Source organism: Hoplias malabaricus, chromosome 5 (assembly GCF_029633855.1).
Source record: "Hoplias malabaricus isolate fHopMal1 chromosome 5, fHopMal1.hap1, whole genome shotgun sequence".
Taxonomy (NCBI): Eukaryota; Metazoa; Chordata; class Actinopteri; order Characiformes; family Erythrinidae; genus Hoplias; species Hoplias malabaricus.
The window spans coordinates 46,591,278-46,613,568 of record NC_089804.1 but is presented as its reverse complement, the minus strand read 5'-3'; the positions used below and the strand labels follow the sequence as shown (position 1 = coordinate 46,613,568).

The following is a 22,291-nucleotide window of genomic DNA, read 5'->3' as shown; positions in this document are numbered from 1 at the left end:
CCATTGACTGCAGCAGACAGGGACAGCCAATAAATTAATTAGAATGCTAAATTTACCCTATCAGCTAATGGCTGCAGGTAATCATGATTCAGCATCATGGTTACTGCCCCCTCCCTGCTACAGAGCAGTTGTCTGTGTGGCCCTCACTGCTGAGAACTACTCAGACCAGACCTGATGGCATGATTAATTAGGTAAAAGAAATTGCCAAGAAGTAAAATATTCACACATGAAGGACAGTTGGTGATGATGGATAACCTGTTTTTACAACAAGTCATTACATAGTGCCTTTTTAAGCATACCATTACCCTACCGCAATGTAGGAGAGATTTGCTGTAGAGAGCTCTGGCTACATCTACATAGCTCCGCAAATAGAAAGTTGAAGAGGATGGATGACAAAAATGTATGAAATATATTCCCTTAATTAAATGGAGTCCTTTAGCTGCAAGGCATGCATTGTATTTTTTATAGTTATGTTCTACTAATGTACTTAATTTTAATATTAATATAATGAAAGCCCTAATGCATGTAATGGACCTCTCTAGACCAAAAATATGTAACACAGAGTTTCACTATTTTTTAGAATTATTAGCCTCATAACTCCAGAGCAAATCTAAAGAAACAAATTTTGGACACCAAACAAGCCTTAGCTGATTGTTGATATTAAGGGGAGATGTGAAGTTTTGTATAAGCTAAAAACATCAAATCAGCACTTAATACAGAAACAAAATTTTGTCAGTTCTACTTATGGAAAACAAATAAAACAAATGCAGATTACCCAGACATATGACTGCTTTATGGGACAGATCCCATTATCAAATGCTGATGTCTTGCCTACCAGTAATGTCTCAGTAATAGATCAAAGATATCTCCAAGATAACAAGTAAAGATTTGGCAATATGGCAAGTTTCAAGTTTGATAACAGACCTTTATACCTACCTTTATAGATAACACCTTTTACCTATGTGCAATTGTGTATAACCCTTTTTATAATGTAGAACATGGCCTACATAAACAGATTGAACAAAGCCTCGGTATTAAGCTTAAAAAAATTAGCTAACTTTAAAAAACTAACTTTACCGCCATCATTGTGGTTTTCAAAGCCAGTGATTCCTGTTAGAGACAGGGTTTGCGATATCACCAGCTCCATTTCGTCAGGGAGATGTAACAGTGGAAAAGAGACAAGCTTTAAGCATGCCGAGCCGAGTCATGTCTTGTAGAGCCAGACCCATGCAGTGGAAAAGCACCTTTTGTAGATGGGCTGCTGGTATCAGAGTGTGCTGTTGTAGGCCATGTTCAGTCGTCAACTGTGACAGCTGCTATTGTGATGAAGTGTTTTTGGACCTTGTTTACATCCCTCAATGGCAGATGTAATTATATTGTTTTCAACCTTGCCAAGTGGTAGTTTGAGCTTTTTTTCTTAAGTTAACAGAATGATCATCTTGGGGGCCATCCATTTGGAGAATTTGGCAATGGCCCAGTATTTACAATCTGAGATTTCTAAATGATATTGTTTTTATAATTGTATAAAAATGCACAAGGCTTCCTTTATTGTTGGATGCACTGCTTTATTCGTCTGAGTTTGAGAACTCATTTTAAATATAATTTAAATGTGTATTCACTTGCTATTGCTTAGTTGACATAGAGTATTAATAAGTATCATTATTTGTGGATTTTCAAGCATATTAAAATTATATATAGCATTAACAACAGTTTTAGCATTTTTTTTAGCATTTCAACAGTTTTTACCATCTTGAGAAAGAGTGAGAGACAGAAAGATGTGGACCTCTAAGTCACTGCTGCAGGACAATGGCGATATCCTCTGGTAGTTCTCTCACAGTTTTGTCTGGTTGTTTACATTCAGAAACTCCTTGTCTTTTAAGGTAGAATGGTATATTTGAGGGGGAAAAATTATTATTGTTTGTGCATGGCTGCAGTTTAACTGGTCTGTAAGTTTTTATTCACGGTTTGAATTGCCACAGTGTAGTGGAAATGATGCACACGTTGCAGTGGCATAAATACTACATATCGGAGTCAATGATAATTAATTATTATTTGATTAATAATTAATTATTTAATTTGTTTTGTTAAGCTCCATGTTTGGGAGTCATTAAATAATATGTAATATATTATTTTAATGACTCCCAATTATTATAATAATAATAATTTACCTGTCCAATTTTAGCTTGGACAAGTAGGCCACCTTCATATTATACAGCAGAATTAGCTAGAATTAATTATTATTAATGAATTATTATGCTCATTGAACCGCTGTAGGTTCTTGGCTCCGAAATTGAATCTGAACTAGAAGTAATAATTCGGTACAAGAAAAGTGCACACACATATAACCAAGGATTGGTTTTTATCACAAAACTTGTTTATTAAGTGTAATATCAAATAATAGATATTGATTATACATTCATAAAATGAAATGGATTACAGCGATACATGAGGGAACAGGGAGATTAATCCATCCATCCATTATCTGTAACCGCTTATCCAATTTAGGGTCGCGGTGGGTCCAGAGCCTACCTGGAATCATCGGGCGCAAGGCGGGAATACACCCTGGAGGGGACTCCAGTCCTTCACAGGGCAACACAGACACACACACATTCACTCACACACACACACCTACGGACACTTTCAAGGGAGATTAATATATGAGGGAATTTCTTTATGGTAATTATTCTAAATTCTAAAAAGGCTATAATTTATCCCAGCAAAGCATTCAGCACCAACCTCCTGAGCAATGAAAGAAATGAAACCATGTGACCTTACTTATCCCTGGAGATAGCTGGGAGCATGTCGGTGCTTTCTGGCGCTGCCTCCTGGAGCACTGCAGCTGCTGGCCTTGTAGGGCTTCAGCTGCTGGGTTCCTCTTTCTCCCTCGTGGCAAGGGACACGGCGACCACTCAGTCGGAGCTGGTGGCGTTCTGAAATTCTCTGTGGGAATTCTCCGTCATCGCTGATCAGCCGCCTTGTAAGAGACACGTCCATGCAGGTCTCTCATGGGCCCCTTTCTCAGAAGGTCATTCTGAGAGCGCATGTGGCCTTCTCCGTCGCTGGTCCGGAAGTTTTTGTCAGAGGTCTGAGGTCTCCTTCATGCTCTGGGTGGCATTGAATTTTACTGGAGTTAAACTACAGTCCTTTTAACTATAGTTTTCTATTAGAGATAAATTTAAAATAAACTTCTGGTTGAAAGTTCTGGGTTTGTTCTGTCTGGACCCTGCTTGAGGAGCCTTTTAATAAAAGACTTTTTAATAGATAGCCATAAGATAAGCCATAATAGCTTAACACCTACAGAGCTGGAGAGTCATTTCAAAGCCAGAGTCATTTCTCTCTTTAGTCTTGAAAAAGGTTTAAAAAGAGAAAAGTGTGAAGTGAAATGAAGTGAAGTGAAGGGGTGTGAAAAGAGGAGCGAAGCAAAATAGTGTATGTCATTTCGCGCCACTGGGTTTTTAACCAGAGTTTAGAAAACCAGCTTTGAATACTTGATTGGTCCTCAGAGATTGAGGATTGGAGCATCTCTTGCCCCGATTGGCTATTTCTTGTAGCTTGGTAGTGACATCACATACAATTTATGACACTTGACAAGACAAAGACATGAAGACGATCCCAGAATTCTGAATTATACTTTTGCAATATAAGAGATTGTGTTAACAATCTTAAGTAATATCATTTAGACAAAACATGTTTTACATAATTCTTAACTCAAATATCACACAGAGTTTGTGGCTACCTTGGTTCCTACATAAGTTCATATAAAAGGTGATTTAAAACATGTAAATTAATTCCACCCGTTTTGATTTGTCTAAAAGGGAATTCATTTCACACAGTGGTACACATAGGCAACTTGTTCATCAGGTAAACAAAAGAATTAAGGAATGTGTGATTCTTTTGTTTAACAGTCTTTAAAAATGTGTGAGAAGACAGTTTTAATCAAGGTTGAGCCCGTGTCTCTGAAAGATTCTTCTCTTGACCCTGTGTTGTAAACTGTCCTGAAAAGGGCCTGTAGTGTCAATTTTATGACCCTCTCTGGGTAATCTCACATTCCATCTGGCTTGGAGATATCTCTGAAAACCAGCTAAAGTCTGGGTATTAAAATCAAATCTTTGAAACTCAAATTTCTTATTAGAAATTAATACACGTTCATCATATCACACTACAACAGAAACTCATTTGTAACATGAGTTGCTTCATTTTGTAGAGCTTTCAGTAATGCAGTTAGTCTTCTTTGGAGATATTTCCATCTTAAGTGATCAGAAACAGCAAAAATACTAAATATTACCCACCTATGGAGCAAGAATTTACTGTATTTCACTGTTTTAACACTGTTCTGAACATTTTTTTCTCAGCGACAATAAAAGCTATTCTATTTTATTCTAATAGAGCAATTTATAAAAAGTGTTTTAATTACAATCATTTAAATGCTCACAGTATGTATCTCAGTGTGTGTGTACATGTGTGTGTTTACATGTGTGTGTTTAATAGACCCTTGTGTGAGGGGCCTGTTTCTTTTGCACAGTTCCTCTCCTCTGGCCTCCTTGTGTGCCTTTCTGGGGCAATTTACTGTACCCTGATTTTATATTACTTTATTTACACAATTTTAGCTCCACTTTGTCTCTAACCCATAATGCTTCACACACTTCAGTGTAGGTCTAACCCAGTTCAGCGCTTTAACCGGGATGGCTATGGATTAGTCCATTGATCCACTCAAATCAATCACAGAGTGCATCTCCGCTGGGATGAAGTGAGTGTGAAGATTTATTATTGCTGACGTGCAGCTCATTCTCTTGATCTTTGAGAGTAATAAATATGCACTTTGTCTTAACTGGTTTTTAGAGTATAGGTGTAATCAGTGGTTTGCAAAATGTGAGAAAACATAGGCTTGCTTTAAAACATTTAATGTGTTTAAGCTTGTCCTTAAAGATGGGCAGTCCAGATTGTATCCAGTACTATATCATATATGTCCACACGGACATTTGCAAGGACAGGTACAGATGTTAGACTGCTAATGCGGACTTATGCTTAGACACTGGAAGGCTTCAAACTGCTCTAACTAATACTTGGCGGTGAGCAGGTTGCCCTTTTTATTTTATTTTACAATTTTTTACAGTGATTAAATAAGTTAAGTTTAACAATTTAATTCTGTGTCCACAATAGTATCTAAAATCACTCATTATAAGCAGTCTACAAACTTTTGCATACAGATTTTTCCATACCAGCAGCTCAGAATGTAAATTGCTGTACATACATTTGAGTGCAAAACCCTTTCCCTTGCTTTCAAACAAAATAATCAGTCAAAAAAAGTTTCTTTAATGAACTCAATATTTAAATAAATGTTATATAACCCAATCACAATTAATCACTAAAATTAAGATGTATGTTCAAAAAGTATATGCCAGAAACATGATAAACAATATTATTTCAGTATAAAATTTTGCATCTCTTTGATTTAGTGGTCTAAGTGTTCGCCCCATCATTGGGAGATATCCCCATATCATTGGCTCACACCCAAGTGTTACCTCAACAATCCGAGTACAAGTGTCCAAGATAGCACTCTTGGCCTGGCCTCTGAGCAGGAAGGATGCCCCCCTTTTCTGCTCTATCCCACCAACACAGGGCATCTGACATAGCAGATTTGGGGAGTTGGTGTTCTCTTCTAGTGCATTGAGCTGTCCAGTGACTTTGCATTAGCAGCACTTGAATAGAAGCAGAGGTTAGCTTAATATGTCTAGGAGGAAGCATGCATTTGCCTTCAACCTCCCAGGCTGGTGATGTTGTGTGTGACTAGAAGGTGCTAGATAGCAGGGAGGCATTGGCATGACTAACGATGGGAGAGACGATCACTTATAAAACTTATGGCCTAATGGTTGAAGCAGCAGGCTTTGGACTGAAAGGTTGCTGGTTTGATTCCCACAACAAGCAGAAAAATTAGGCAGAAATGAACAGCACTGTCCTCCCTCAATCCATGTTTGAGGTGTCGTTGAGCAGGGCATCTAAAATAGTTTCATCAGTTTCGCTGTTTAATTTTATAGAATAATAATCTTATATAGTAACAAAATTCTTATCATATTGAATAAATCATCTACAGATATTGCATACATTATATTCTTGTGTAAAAAATACCAAAAAAAAGCTATTTCTTTGTGTGGGTTTTTATGTGTCTGTGTGTGTATGAGATGATTGATTTGTGGGCTTTAAATAAACACAGGTTCTCATTTCCAGCTGGGTCATTGTTCTGAGCCTGTAGACCTGTCAATCAGCACACACCTCCTGCTCCACAGAGAGAGAAATAGGAACACAGCTGTGTCTGCTGGGAGAGAGAGCAGCGAATGATGAATCATAGGAAATGTGAAGTGCTTATTGGTCATGACTGTAATGACATGTGACTAATTATGTGTGTTTTTCCTGTACATGTACAAGCCCTTTGCAGATGACCTCTTTTCAGCTTTGTGAGTACAGCTGAGCCTGGTTGCTTGTCATGCAGGATTTAAACCATTCCTGTTTTAGGAAATCTGTAGAATCCATTAAAATAAGGCTGCAAGCACATTCTGCCAGTTCCTATAATCTCATATTGTTAGAGAAGCAAATTGTGATGTCTTTTTTGGTATTGCAGATGCACATGCAACTTGAGGAGGTGAGCTAGGCAGTGTATGTAGCAAGAGACCATTTAAAAGAACAGTTGAAATTCCAGAGTTGCTTACAATACAATTATCAATCTATTAAAAAAATAATAATTGCACCATTAAATTTGATTTAATGCTTTGTTTGGCCGATGCTACACAGAGATATTATAATTAAGTAAAAAAAGGATCAGTAGACACTAATATAAATATAATTCATATTGGGCGGCACAGTGGCGCAGCAGGTACCTGGAGCAGGTACCTCCAGGGACCTCGAGGTTGTGGGTTCAAGTCCTGCTTCGGGTCACTGTGAAGAGTTTAGTGTTTTCTTCCCATATCCGTGTGGGTTTTTTCCGGGTGCTCCGGTTTCCTCCCATGGTCCAAAAACACACATTGGTAAGTGGATTGGTGACTCCAAAGTGTCCGTAGTTGTGGGTGTGTGAGTGAATATGTGAGTGTGTGTCACACTGTGAAGGACTGGCACCCACTCCAGGGTGTGTTCTTGCCTTAATCCCAGTGATTCCGGGTCGGCTCCGGAACCACCACAACCCTGAACAGGATAAGTGGTTACAGACAATGAATGAATGAATGGTTTTACTTGATTGGTTTATTTTTAAATGTCCATTATTAAAAGAGATCAGAAAATCGTATGTTTTTTTAAAAACTAAGAATATGTTACTTAGTCCTGTCAAAAAATTTAATTACAAGAGCAGTTTGGCTCAAAATTTGGTAAAAAGATTAATTAGCATTAAAAGAAATTTCTGTGTGTTAATGTGCAGTAACGGGTTAATGTTTACAGCACTACTTACAATAGATTAAATATTGCTAAAAGGGGACATATTATGGAATATATCACATTACTAGCACATTACTTTGATGCTTTGAAGCTGCAAACCCACAAAAAGTGAAATAAAACAACCTAGACCAGATCTGCCTAAGTCTGAAAATATGGGTTAATACAGGTTGTTCTGACTTTGTGCTGTGTCTTATGCCACACTATAGAATAATCAGGTCAGTTTTACGGGTAAATTTGCTCCTCCAGGCAATCAAAAATGTCTCCTGATTTTATAGCAATATATGTCTCATAGTCCATGATCTAATCTTTACTTTGTCACTATGTGTGGTGTGGCTCTTGTTTTCGTCATTGGGGAGGATTTTTAAAATCCTGTAGTGGTATTACATAGGTAGCAGACATTTCAGAATTGTCCCATCCACCCTCTTGGAGTGTCTCCAATCAAATCCCTAGGCCAACAATATTGTGAGATTGCAAAGAGGTTAAACAGAGCAAACAAACAGTGACCAAGGAGATATATGCATACAGACCAGCATTTCAGCTCCTCTAACCTCACTTCTGGTTTCTATATCCTGGAGAGTGCTGTTTAGGCAGGTTAAGAATCTGTGTTGTTTGATCCTTGTGGTGTTTTGACAAAAGCATGTCGCAGATGTTTCACTAATACCTAGACTAGACTGTGTAAACTTGAGGAAAAAGGCTATATTGTATACTTTAATCTAAATATATAAATTAATTATTAAAATAAAATAATGCTTATTAACAAATATTAATATATATTAATATATTAGCTTTCAGGCATTTGTACAGTAATAGTTGACCTCAAACTATTTACTAAATTTAGTGCTGGTTCTTAAAGGTGTCAGTGTATTGATTTTTTATCATGTAAACCATGAATTCCGTGGCTAGCACAGGCCTACTATCTTCATTAAGGTTGTGGGTTCCCTGAGGTCGTGGGTTTAATGTTATCTCACAGAGAGAATTTTAACCATGATAAACAGGCTGTAATATCCTTGCCATTGCAAGAAGAGGGGGTTGAGATAACTCCCTTGTTATGTAAAACATTCTTTGATTCCTTTTTTAATTGAAACTTTATGAAATGGTGATGACGCCACAATTGATCCTGGTTCATTTAAGGGTCCTGCTGCTATAGATGTATCTGTGAATATCTCTCTCATATTCAAACATATACTCTGCACATGCAGAGATAGTGAAAGAGCCAGAGAAAAGTGTGTGCACACACATATACACACAGCCTCAGCACATAGGCAGTGGCAATTTCAGCCAATTTACCTGGAGATTCCAGCAGAGGAAGAGGGAGATGGAAATTGTCTATGGCTGCTTAACCCTGTCTCTTTTCCTCTTCTCTCTTGCTCACCCGCTCTCTCTCTCCCTATTTCTCTCTCCATCTGTCTTTCCCTCTTTACTTTGCACTCTGTTTTCATTAGCATGTTATCAGCAGCTCATTTTAGTGGGCTGTTCTATTTATTCATCCAAATAAGCCTCTCTGGTGCTGGGCACATTACACGGGTCAGCTTGGCCTTGTGTTTGCTGTGTTTCATTGGCCACCAGCAGCCTGTGTTGTGTTCTTTGTGAGTGTGTGTGTGTGTGTGAGAGAGAGAGAGAGAGAGAGAGAGAGAGAGAGAGAGAGAGAGAGAGCAAGTAAAACTGTGCTGAAATCATTTGCTCACTTTCTGATCACCACTGTGTTTACTACTCATGCTTACAAGAACCTTGGTACTTTTCAGGGAACCAGGCCGCATTTACACCAGCTTTATTGTAACCGAGGATATGTCACAGAATTCGTCATCAACAGAGGGCTTTGCACAGTGTTGCAGTTCAACTAGACACGTTTACTTTATGCTGAAAAACCTACTATTCTACTATTGTTTCCCAGAGCCTATTTTTGTTGGTGGAAATGCTAAAACAGTTCAAAATTTGGTTCACAAACCAGAACAGAGCCCGTTCCACACATGTGGTAAATTGTTATGAGAGCCTGCACTCAAATATCAGCGATTCATTAACAATGAGGGCAATGAGATGAAGAGAACACAATTAAAAGCATGAATCTCTCTCTTTTTCTCTTATCTCCCACCCACCCCCCACCTCCCCTTCTAGGGAATTTTAGAGGAATCACATTCCCCTGGCATGAACATATTCTGGGGAGAAATCTCAAAATATCAGTTGAATCTGATCAACATCCAAAGATATAACTAATATAATGAAAACTTATACTTCACTGAGTGACACTGTGTGATCTATATCTATACATATTATGGATTGTAAAATATTCTGTGAAGTATTCTGATTTTATTCATTCATTCATTATCTGTAACCGCTTATCCAGTTCAGGGTCACGGAGGGTCCAGGACCTACCTGGAATCATTGGGCACAAGGCAGGAATACACCCTGGAGGGGGCATCAGTCCTTCACAGGGCAACATACACACTCACACATTCACTCACACACCTACGGACACTTTTGAGTCACCAATCCACCTCCCAATGTGTGTTTTTGGACCGTGGAAGGAAACCCATGCGGACACGGGGAGAACACACCAAACTCCTCACAGACAGTCACCCGGAGCGGTAATTGAACCCACAACCTCCAGTTCTGTGGAGCTGTGTTACTGCGACACTACCTGCTGTGTCACTGTGCCGCCCGTATTCTGATTAAAAATTTTTACTATATTGACCACCCCTAGATTAATCTAATCGATTAATCTCCAAATTTCATATAGTTAATCACGATTAATCACTTTTTTTAATCTATGTAAATATTATAAAAAATAAGGATTTTTAAGTGACTGTCACGCCCTTGTCCTGTCGTGTCTGTTTTCCCCGCCGTGTGCTCTCTTAGCACATGGCTCTGTTTGTTATTGTCCATGTCTCCGCCCATGTCTTGCCTTTGTTCCTCGTCCGTGTCTCATTTGTAGTCCTGCCCCCTCGTTATCAGTCTCAGGTGTCTTTGTGTGTATATAAGTCCCTTTGTCTCTGTATGTTTGTCGGTCATGTTGTTTCTCTTCCTAGGTTATGTTGTTTCTCTTCCATTTTTTGCCATGTCATGTTACTCAGTCTGGTCTGTCTGTCTCTGTTGTTTCCTATGTCATGTAATTAAGTCTGTCTGTCATCTTTGCTCTAGCCCTCAGTGTTTAGTTTTGGATTTAGCACTGTGTTTATCTTTAGCTTTATCTATCTGTGTTTATTTAGCTTTTTGGGTCTCTGTTAAGTATCTCTGTTTAGGTCTCTAGACTGTCTGTCTTTCCTGTTTGCTTTAGTTCTCCGTTTTAGGTTTAGTCTGTCTAACTCTTTGTATTTTAGTTTAGTCTGCTTAGCTCCCTTTGTCTGTCTCTGTTAGCTCCCTGTGTGTTGCCTTTCTGTTGAAGTTATTTTTTTATTTTATTTTACCAATTAAAATGATGAACATATATTATGCTAAATGTTAAAAAATGCTGGGACTTATTCACTCACATTAGGCAGTAATACTGAACCTACAAAACAAAATTGCGTTTGTAATAGATTAAGGAGCTGTAGTCTCAAATATAAGACAAATATAACAGCAACAACAGGTTGGCCTTATTTTTTTAATAATATAGTTAGGCACAGCTTCTATTTTGCTGACCCAAGCCAGCTGCTTAGGCACACAAGTCTGGTAAAATTGCTAGATGACAAAGCAACTCTCTTTTTCTTTTTCAAGTGAGCCATCTGGAAAATTTTTAAATGAAATTTCTTGTTTAACAGACCTTTCTCCATCACTCTCTTACTCCTTTACTCTTATTGAGAGACACCGCCCACGGTCAAGTCTCAACCTGAACTACGGATGACTCACAGGGCCAAAAAGAATTTGCGATAACGGCATTATTTTTTTTTCTCACATTAAAATGAGATTGCCTTAATGTGTTATTATTGTGTTAACTTCGACGGCCCTACTAATAAGAAAATTTGACTAATTTAAGTAATTGAAGTCTTTTTTTCTGTTTTCATGCTGCTGATGAAAAAATGCTGTACATTCTGGTAACATCACTGATGCTCCTTCTGTTTTTTTCTCATGCAATAAATGCGTTCAAATAATTTTTGAATGAACTGGGAATTTCTTTAAAATATTAATGAAGTGATATTTAATGCAGAGGTGGGCTCTTTCCAGAACATAAAAAATAAAACATTCCTAAAAATATCAAGACTTCAGTAGAGCCGTACATTATTGTGTATATTCCTGCACTTTTTCCCTGCACATTTTTTTATCTTTATTACATTTTCTTAAATGTTTGTATTTAAACTTAATTTCAACAGAGTTTGAGTATTATTCCACTATGAAGTATGGTATATAATCATTCATGTGGCTTCGTATAATCCACATGCAGGGAAGATTACAGGACAGTAAAACAGTGTATTTTTGCTTCAATACTATCTGATCTGACTTGACATCATTAGTTGACAAATGCATCATTAACCAGTCATTGGTTACGTGACTGAATTTAGTTTTCTGTTTTTTAATACATTCTCCTGTAGCTGCAGACATCAAAAGCAATCAAAGGGGAACTAAATATTATATACACTGCAGCTTTCCACATGATATAAACAGCTACATCAATTAACATGAGGCTTTGGTGTATTGCTCTATACTGAATGTATTTTAGATATTTGCTGTATGGAAGCACACCTGAGATGACAGACATTAGGTCATAACATATTGAGTTATAATCTGTGTATTGCATGATGTGTTAATGTCCATTATGATTAACTAAAACACCATATTTGGCTTGAGACAATGAATCTCTGAGTCCTTGTTCCGAGGCCCACAGCACCCTTAGGTAATCTTTGCCTAACTACAGATAAAACACCCACCAAAGATTTTCATACAGTGCCCTTGGATCCTCAGAACAATTTGCTCTGTAATTGAGCATGTTTGCTTGCTGAACCATTCACATCTACTTTTGCAATAAACAATGAACATAAAAAAGTAAACGGTCCAGGATAGAAACAGCTATGTTTGTTTGATCATCATTTCCACATACAGGAAGGCAGATAGAGATACTGAGAGAAAGACAGAGGGAGATGAGGAACACTGTAGCTCTGTGTCGTCTTGCAGCGGTCTTGTCTCGGAGGGCTGTTGACTCATCCCACCCATGTGGAGCACATCAACCACAGCTATGGCTCTCGCCTCTTTCCCCTGTTACCATGGAGAGCCTTTCAGCCCAGAGCTATAGAAAAAGACACATAGAAGGAGAGAAGGGCAAGATGTTCCAGATGTTGCTTTTTTATGTTTTGCAACAGACAGTATCTAGGAAGGTCTTGCTGACTTTTGAATATAGCCAAGTCTCTGGTGTTTATCTATTTTCCAATGTAAGAGCCAGCAACCAGTTATGGGCATGCTTGCAGAGACGGATGAGAGAGAGGAAGATGTTTGGGCCATGTGGAAGCTATGCTGACACAAAGCAGAATTATAAATACCTGAATAGATTTTTATAGTTTGAACACATGAACTTCCTGGACCAGTTTTAACCAAGTATTTGATTCTCCATTCACACTTCTCAATAGAGTGAGTAAAAAAGCCCTAAAAGAAGAAGAACAGAATTCCAAAATGTGGACTGATATTGAACGAGTGAGTTTAGTGTGCTTTAGTCACTGAAAATCAAGTGTTGATGGCATTCACAGAAAGAAACCTCAAATGTCAAAGGGTCTTATAGAGATGGACAGGTGGACAGCTCTCAGGGCCATTCCACAGCCCTCCTCAGTAAGTGTTCATCAGATGGGCATAACTGAGGGCACATGGTGGGACCCCTTTTGGACTCTCCTCTGCCTCCACTGCCCCTTCTGCTTGTTCTGTTTTATGACAGGCATTATTGGATCTTTCCACAGACCACACACTACTGTCTGCACAGATTTCTCCAGACACACAAACATATACATACACACTGACAGATGCAGTCAAACAAGCAGAAGTGGCACTCTCTTACTGGATAGCTAACTCAAAGAGAAGACATTTATCAGACCATTCAGTCTCAATCTAATCTTTACAAGATTACAATGAAATTCACTTATTGTAGGAGTTTTATGGAAACTTTTCACAGTTTACAATTATTCTCTTACATCAAAATTAGACTAAAAGCATAATTTATCTAAAAACCAGGTGCTCTTATTCCTTATGAATAAGCATTGTTGAAGCACTGCATATCTAAATTAGCACACCCTTTCACACTCTGAAAATTTGATACAACCTCCCAGTGATATTTCTATAAGTTTTGAATAATTTTCTGGCAGGTAAATTGCAACATTAATTTTAGAGATTAACTTAACTTAAATTAACACAAATTAACACAAGTTTCAATTTTATAACCACTACAATCATTTTTGATTATGTGAAATGCTTTTGCTTTTTTTTAAAGGTAACAGTGTAATATGATGCAACATACCACGTAACCAAGCGAGTATACACTGTGCCAATTGATAAAGTACATGCCTCCATTACCTGTTAGCTAAAGAAATCAGTTTTAAACACTAACATTGACCAGCTACTTCTGGGGTAAACAAAAATATTTGTTAAATTCCGTTTTAAGTCGCATTTAAAAGAATGTTTTACATTTCCTTTAAGCCTTTACTTGTCACTTCCCAAATGACCATGTTCTGCCCCTGGCCTGACCTCTGCACATTTAACCTTCTGCGTAGGTGTTTGGCTGAAGCCCACGCGGAGCTCTCGGATGAGGGAGAAAAGGGCAGACTTTGTTGCTGGCTGTCTTGGTGGAAGGGTGATTGTAGCAGGAGGCCTGGGTAAGTCGTAATGGATTGCACTCATATTGCAAAAATAACTGAATTGTAAAAGGCACTGATAACAACAACAACATCCACATGCAAATAACTTTGCTTTTCTGTTTTTCACATAATTCTGTTTATTAAACTTCATGAGACCATTAGGTAAATGTCACTTGGCAATAAATAACAGCTTCAAAATGGATAACTGCAAAATGCATTAATGATAAGCGCAATAAGGCAGTTTGTCTTTGATCTACTGTGGTGGAGGGAGGATAAGTAAATCTCTAGAAACTAGGTGGAAAAATCACAATGTATTTCTCAAATATATACTGAAGTAATTACATTACATTTATTTTCACAGTGAAATTGCAGCATCTAAAAATACTTCAAAGAATTTCACTGCCTGACAGGATTTTCTTTTCATACTCACAGTATCTTATATCTAGTATCTAGTTTGTGATTATCTGCCTATTTTGTTTCATATGGTGCTCACTGAAATGTGAAATGCCCCTGAAATCTCAAAGAATTTTACTTTGCGCTGATCAGCTTTTTAGAATTATTCTAATTTGGTGTTATCTGGAACTTCATACATAACCCTAAAGGACTACAACAAATCACAGCCTGCATTATACTGAATATATATGAATGTAAACTCCCTCTCTCACATTTCAGCTTGAAACTGCATTAAAGTTTCTTAAAATGTTCTGCTTTGGGACTTAATGAGAAAGATAATTATAATAATTGTTTCTTATTAATTCCAAATGCTAAGACTAAAGTAAGCTGATTTACCTTGTGAACCTGTAATTAATGTTTTGTAGATTCTTCACGCTTCCTTGATTGTGGTCAACTCCATTCACAAACTAATGAAACTCGTACCAGTAAAAACAGATTAGGTTACATATTTTTATATATTTTCTCGGATTCATTCGTAATTTTAATTAAATAAGCAGATAGATTGGAGTGCTACAATGCTGTTGTGCTTCTACTCCATTAGAAGAAAGAGTCTGATTGGCTCTTCCACAGTCTGGTCTCTTGATGGCCACACGTTGTGTCATTATCTACATTAGAGTCGTCACACTGCAGCAAAAGCAGACAGTCTAACCACTGGACTGCAGAATTTCTCAGAAATCACCACCCCTTCTTGCCTCTTCCTTTTATCTGTCAGAACATTCATAAGAGATTGAGACAGATTTTGTCTTCAATAAATGCCAGCTGACAGAGTGGTGGACAGAGAATTCTGTAGCCTCCCCATATACTAGATGTAGGACAAAATGATGTAGATTAAACTTGACACATTTTTTGTTTCTGTATTCAGTTGTGCAGTGAATCCTTTAGTAAATACTTAAACATAAAGCCTAAATCTGAAAATCATTTGGGACAAGACAGGCTGGTTGTTAAACAAACTCAGGTTTTGGTGTTTGCTAGCTTAGAATGGCTTTAGGCCTTTTACATCTAAGATGAGTTTGAATTTTACTATTATTTTTTTCTTTCTATCTAAACAACCAGGTTGTTTTCTTGTGATTTGTGTTTGTGTGATGATCAAGTACAAAACTTGAAGATAACCTCAGCTGTTACATTTTTTGCAGAGGCCGTCAGTCAAGACAGCTTACTGCCCATGAACCCACATGAAAAAAATTCAGCCGAGAAAATATGACATAAATGCATCATTGGTTAAGCTGAGAAAAAAATGATTATAAAATTTGGCTGGAAAATTCTTTTAAAGTTAATACTTGAAAATGACACATGGATTACTTGTACCTTTTGCCTCTGTAGATCTAACACATTATTTCTAACGGGTCACTGGCTGCACCAAGTGCCAAGCTGAACAAAGAACATCTAGCACAACCCACTGGCACTGTATTTCAAGTGTGTAAACAGTAGACTGACCCTGCTCCACATTGGAGTAAGACTAAATGCTGCTGGCCTGTTCTCATTGTAAAAGTTCAGAATTCCCAAACCAACTGCCTGACCTTTCCACACTGCTGCAAATGTGGTTGCTGTGCATGCCACATTTATTCTTCCTGCATACATCAATCTATAAACACTGCTGGGTTTCCTATGAGAGAAAGCACTGAAGTAGCCACACCTCAGCCTCTTGTTTCCATTACCCAGGAAATTTGACTATTTGCAGGTCACTTTTTCTTCCCATATGATCTAATGTGTTAGAGTAGTGAGTGGTTTTCTGGCAAACAGCCACTGAAAGAGAAGTAAGCAGTGTTCAACTATTTCTGTGATCTCATGCAGAAGATGTTGAAAATTGCATTCAGTCTTTTGTATGTGCACCAGAGAATGCAACATATACAGCATTGACTGTTGCATGGTCTGATAGAAACAAACTGACACATAACTGTTACAGGGGCTTCATTGAGCATAAATATAAAATCATTAATCAGAGAGAAGGCTGAGAACCTCTGATCTAGCCTAACATTGTTGAATATTGTTCGATTTTGTTTTTCCATTCATAATTGTAATGGATCATATTGAGAGGAGTGCTATAATGCTGATGTGCTTCTGCTCTATCAAAATGATGAGTCTGATTGGTTCTTCCACAGTCTGGTCCCCTGATGGCCACACGTTGTGTCAATTAGCTAATTGATTTGTGCATCAGAGTCGTCACACTGTGGCTAAAGCAAACAATCCACACAGTGGAGCACAGAATCTCTCACCAACCTCTTCCTGTCTCTTCCTTTTATCTGTTGGAACATTCATAAGACAAGGTGACAGATTTCTTCTTCAGTATATGCAAGCTGAGATAGTGGGGGGAAAACAGCGTTTCTGAGCAAACTGATGTAAGTTAAACTTGACACATTACTGGTTTTCCACATCAAACATTCAGAAATAGAATGTAAATGGCCTGAGTTTTTAGGCAAAGTAATAGAAGATATAAAAGTGCAGTGTGTCCTTTCAAATGGAGCAGCTCTATTATTTATGCTCTTGAATGTATAAGTGACTTCATTCAGTGTGTCACACAGGACTGGCACATTTTCCTATTTTCCTTTTTTTTCTAACGTAGTCACATAGCCACACACGTGCGAACATTCACACATTGTGACACGATGAGATACTTCATTGGCTCCAGGTCCTCATATCCCATATCATGTCCCAAAATTAATGTCTGCCATTAAATTTGAGATGAAGCTCATATGCCAGAATTACTCTCTCAAATACCCCTGCCCAAATGTAATCAAATCGTCATGCAGTCAATCTAGAACAAAGATATCCTGTTGTTTCTGTATAAAACAAGCATAAAATATAAAACAATGATCAAGTATAAGACTGCCTGTGAAAGCCATTAGATGTCAAAACATGAGACGGCATTCCAGTTGTATATCAGATCTTGGACATAACTAATTTAAAAAGATTAAATAAATAAAATAGGCGGCATGGTGGCGCAGCAGGTAGTATCGCAGTCACACAGCTCCAGTGGCCTGGAGGTTGTGGGTTCGATTCCCGCTCCGGCTGACTGTCTGTGAGGAGTTTGGTGTGTTCTCCCTGTGTCCGCATAGGTTTCCTCCGGGTGCTCCGGTTTCCTCCCACGGTCCAAAATCACACATGGGTAGGTGGATTGGCGACTCAAAAGTGTCTGTAGGTGTGAATGTGTTTGTGTGTGTGTCTGTGTTGTCCTGTGAAGGACTGGTGCCCCCTCCAGGGTGTATTCCCGCCTTGCGCCCAATGATTCCAGGTAGGCTCTGGACCCACCGCGACCCTGAACTGGATAAGCGGTTACAGATAATGAATAAACAAACAAACAAACAAAAAGATTGATCATTTTTTCAAAAAATATTTTTTTCTGATCTTGGTTTGTTATCATTATATGAGCATTGTAAGGCAAATCAGTGTTCAAAAAATTAATTTACCACTATATTGCATAGAAAAGTTCAAAAGACATGGGTAGGTTCGCTTTGGATTATAAGTACATGGATATAAGTATTAGACCTTGTTCCTGTTTGGTAATTCCTATAACAACCACTGATAAAAAATCTGCCAGTTAGTTGCTCTTCAGTGAGCCATTTTATATCACTTCATTTTGAAATACATAATTTACATATTAGAGATTGGAGAGTAATTGGTAAAATTTACTAATGTTTTCCTTTTCTTCTTGTGTACAATGATATTTTCCGAGATTGACATGTAAGAGTCATTACTGGAGGTTTCCCTTCACTAATTTAAGTTATGCAAGTTTATTCCCAGTTAAACATTGACTTGAGAAGTGTATGCTGAAGGATCTTGGCTAGAATGTTTCTTCTACAAATTAGAAGAATGTATCTGGAGTGTAGGAGTCCTGGAGAACACGAAGAAGACAGGGAACTGACAGATTGCCAAAATTCATGACAGAAAAAATAGTGGTGAGTAGGTAATAGTTTAGCTAGTAGGGAGGAGTTCTCCGGCATAATCTTCCTCCCAGACATCATTTGCACACTTTGTTTAACGTAGCTGTTTGGAATGAAGAACTGAGGAATGCCTCTGAGGCGTGTGTGTGTTTGTGTGAACACAGGAGAGAATAGTTGAGTGTGAGCACGTGTACAGCTGCATGTGTGTAACCATGGTCGTGTGACCATGTCTCTGCTGACATAGGAATACATTTTTTTTTCTGTTATCCCACCCAGTATTGTGTTGTTTCAGCAACAGAAATATATATTTAACATGCATTTAAAGAGATGCCTGAAACACTGTAAATGTTTACATCATAGAAAACCTAATTTTCCTTAAGATACATCAGGGTCTATTTTGAGATGGTCTTATTGGGAGATTTTCCCCAATCATGTTTTACATACGACCTCTTATGATTATAGTGCCAGTTGTAAGGGGAACTATATCCTCATCATCTGCATCATGATACAGTTTTTCCTTGTGCAGATTACAGATGCCACTTAGGCCAAGTTCATTTGATTGTCTCATGTAGATTTAGGTGTGGTACCACGCATGTTCTCCTGAGAAATTATGATAACAAACGTCACCCCCAGCATAGCTCACGCATTCATATCATCCAAGATTCTATTTGAGTCTCCATGGAAACTGGTACAACTTAGCAGCGGGTGATGCGTAATGATTTTGGTCTCGCCACCAGAGGCGAGGCAGACCTAGGGAGGGAGAGAGAGAGAAGAGAGACAGAGAGAGAACCTTATTGACCCCAGCGCAACTGGAAAAAATGTTCTACTCAAAGCTGCTGTCTGTGAGGCAGACTTCCTCTAAGAAGTTAAGAAGTATGAGGCAGCTTTGCTTAGATGCTCTTGTTTATTGTTACTATTGGGAAATGGCAGGACAGCACTACCCAGATTTTTTGGGTTTCGCCTCATCAAAGAGTTTATGAGGCAGAATCGCTGTATGTGCATATGCTGCATAATTTTTACAGATATCTGCAAGGTACCACCTGTCAAAATCCGCATAAGCCCCAAAACCCTCCAGGTGGCAGGTGCTCCGTCTGCAAGAGACATCAATGCACATTCGTGTGTGTGTGTGTGTGTGTGTGTGTCTGTATGGGGTGTGGTGGTATTATGATGTCAGGGTGCTGTAGTGTTGATTGAGGAGCTGGAGAAGCAGCCTAATGATGTGGCTGTGCTGGGTGCTCTGTGCACCTGCCTCAAAGTGACTCACAAAGCTTCAGTGTGAGAGCTCCCTCCTGCTTTCTCCAACTCATCTGAAACATTAAACACTGAATGCTATTTCACATGCTGTGATTCTTTCACACATGTAGAGATGGAGATGAAGTTTGTTAAGGTATCATAAGACATTTAAGTAGTGCCTTTTCCACAAGGGTATTGATATGATAACAGTTTTTTACAAATTTTTTTAGGCTGAATACAGATACAGTATATATTACATTGAGCTTTTAACGTCTTAAACTGCAAGGTCCAACATATGAATTCACAGACGAGAGTGGGGCAAATTGTAATATATACATAGGTATGTAGTTAAATTGGTTCTAGTACAATGTACTTTTGGTATTTATTGTCTTACCTTAACAAATTTATATACAAATTTTTATAGCAATCAGGCAGATAATTTTATCAAATTTACATTGTAAAGTCTATTGTGCTATGAAATATTTTTTTATTTCAAAAAAATATTTCACGGGGTAAATTTGGTATTTTGGCACCTGGGTTCTCTAACAGTTGAGAGGGTAACTTACTTTTACAGCATTATCCTGAAATCAAGGGGGAGGGAGTGGGGAGTGGTTTCCTACCATTTTCCAAATTACATAGTGCATTTTCTGCAGTGTTGAGCCCAGGGTAGCAATGGCAGAGGCTCTGTTTTCCCTGTTGCAGTTCAGTGAAGCCTCACAACGATTATAATGCTGTAATCTTAAGGTAAAAATAGTACCCAGTGTTGCTTTAATTATTGAGCTGTGTATCTAATTTCACACACATTTCTTTCGCATTGTTGCTGTCTGTAATACAGCACTGTTTTATTTAAGGCATGTGAAAAATAGCCAGAGTGAATTAGAGTCTACAAACTACAGAACCATAACAATTTTAACACAGTATTAAAGCTAAAACTCTTAAAATGAGGGAGGTCTACATCTCCTGAAATTAAAATCTGTATAATATTTATAAGTAAATTCATGCTTATTTATATATACAGACTTGTATTCAAACTTGTTTTTTGTATGTGTTGTATGTTGTTTTGTTTTTTTATTTAGGTAACCAGCCATCACCACTGGGGTCAGTAGAGAGTTATAATCATGTGAAGAGGAGATGGGAGCCTGTGGCTCCATTACCCAGCCCACGCTGCTCTTGTACCTCCCTGCAGACGTCCAACATGCTCTTTGTCATCGGAGGAGTGTCTCAGGGACCCAGCAATGCGGTGGAAGCTCTCTGTCTGCAAGAAAGCGTCTGACAGACGCACACACACAAATGCCCTTTCGCACCTATAAACACACATGATGCCACCCAGTGCTGAACTCTCCTGGACACAAGACATACCAAAACACAGAGTTCTCTCCCAATCATTGGGCTGATTATTGAGACTCAGACACAGGTTGGTGTGTCAAAGTCTGTCCTTTCAGCAAGGGAGATAATCTGCAGGAATCTAGACTGCAACACACATACTTGGATAGACAACAAACTCTGATGATGCTGGAGGTCTTACACAAATAAGCAAAAAAGAAGAAAAAAAATAATCTCTACACACAAACTTACACAGACAGAGGTTCAGTGGTGCAGACGCCTTTGATCTGTACAGTGTCTTTTCAGAATCAAAGCAGGGTACTTTTCTGGCTAAACTCAAAAGGAACTTAGGGCCATATCCACAATGCTGCCGCAGAGTTTGCCTGCAGTAGCACATTTAGCACTTTTCTATTACCTTAAAGGAAAAGCAGAGAAGATGTGTGAGGATTTCTTGCAGGAGTGGAGGCGTATGCCTGTGTGTTTTTGTACCTTCGCAGCCATGCATGTGTGAAATCCAGCACTGTTATTATTAGAGAAGAGGAGAGTAGTCCGCTAATGGTTAATAACCAATGCCTGTGCTGTAGCTTTGGGCTTGGATTAGGGCAAGCGATGGAGACAGATCATATCAAAATTACCAACCAGGCTCAGTCAAAGCGATTTCTGAGAAGTGTCAGGTCCCCACATAATGCATTTATGACTTTCAAGTTTCCATATATAGAACAGCCATTATACCCTCTGAATGAGCAGTTGGCATGACAACTGATGGTTTCCGTATGCTGATGGGTGGTAACATGTTTAAAGCGAAAGCATACGGCTAATGTTGCAGTTAGCCACACAGTTGTGTCATGTCTGTCCAATCTGAAAACCATTTTCAAAGGTGCTGTTTACAACAGTACTGAGGACTGCTGTCAAAGGATGCTACCTGCAGTTCAGAAGAAAACACAGGCCTGTTAGGTAATCTTCACATGTTTTTGTCGCACTGCCCTGCACACCAACACACATAACATGCTTTACTGGCAGTCAGTGACTGCCCAGTATTTCCACCATGGATAATTTGGCCATGGCATGAGGTGACTCCAATCAGTATCTAAAGGTCCGAGCAGAGATATAGATCACCCTTCATTAAATAAATCCAAAACTGCAGCTATGTATATGTTTATATTTTAGCCTTAGTTGTGTCTATGCATTGTCATTTTACTGCTTGTTTTTTTTTTTGTTGTTTTTTGTTTTTTTTACATGACA

The 22,291-nt window shown here is 38.4% G+C and overlaps 1 protein-coding gene across 2 annotated transcripts in view; it reads left to right on the top strand.

Annotated features, from left to right (window-relative positions):
- Positions 1-21,238, top strand: part of LOC136696663 (kelch domain-containing protein 8B-like) — a 105,716-nt gene extending 84,478 nt beyond the window's left edge. For both annotated transcript variants that reach the window (XM_066671260.1, XM_066671261.1), the window contains 2 exons: positions 14,079-14,180; positions 20,803-21,238. In XM_066671260.1, coding sequence (XP_066527357.1) covers positions 14,079-14,180; positions 20,803-20,999 — 299 coding nt within the window. In that variant the 3' untranslated portion in view covers positions 21,000-21,238. The remainder of the gene's footprint in view (positions 1-14,078; positions 14,181-20,802) is intronic.
- Positions 21,239-22,291: the final 1,053 nt, after the last annotated feature.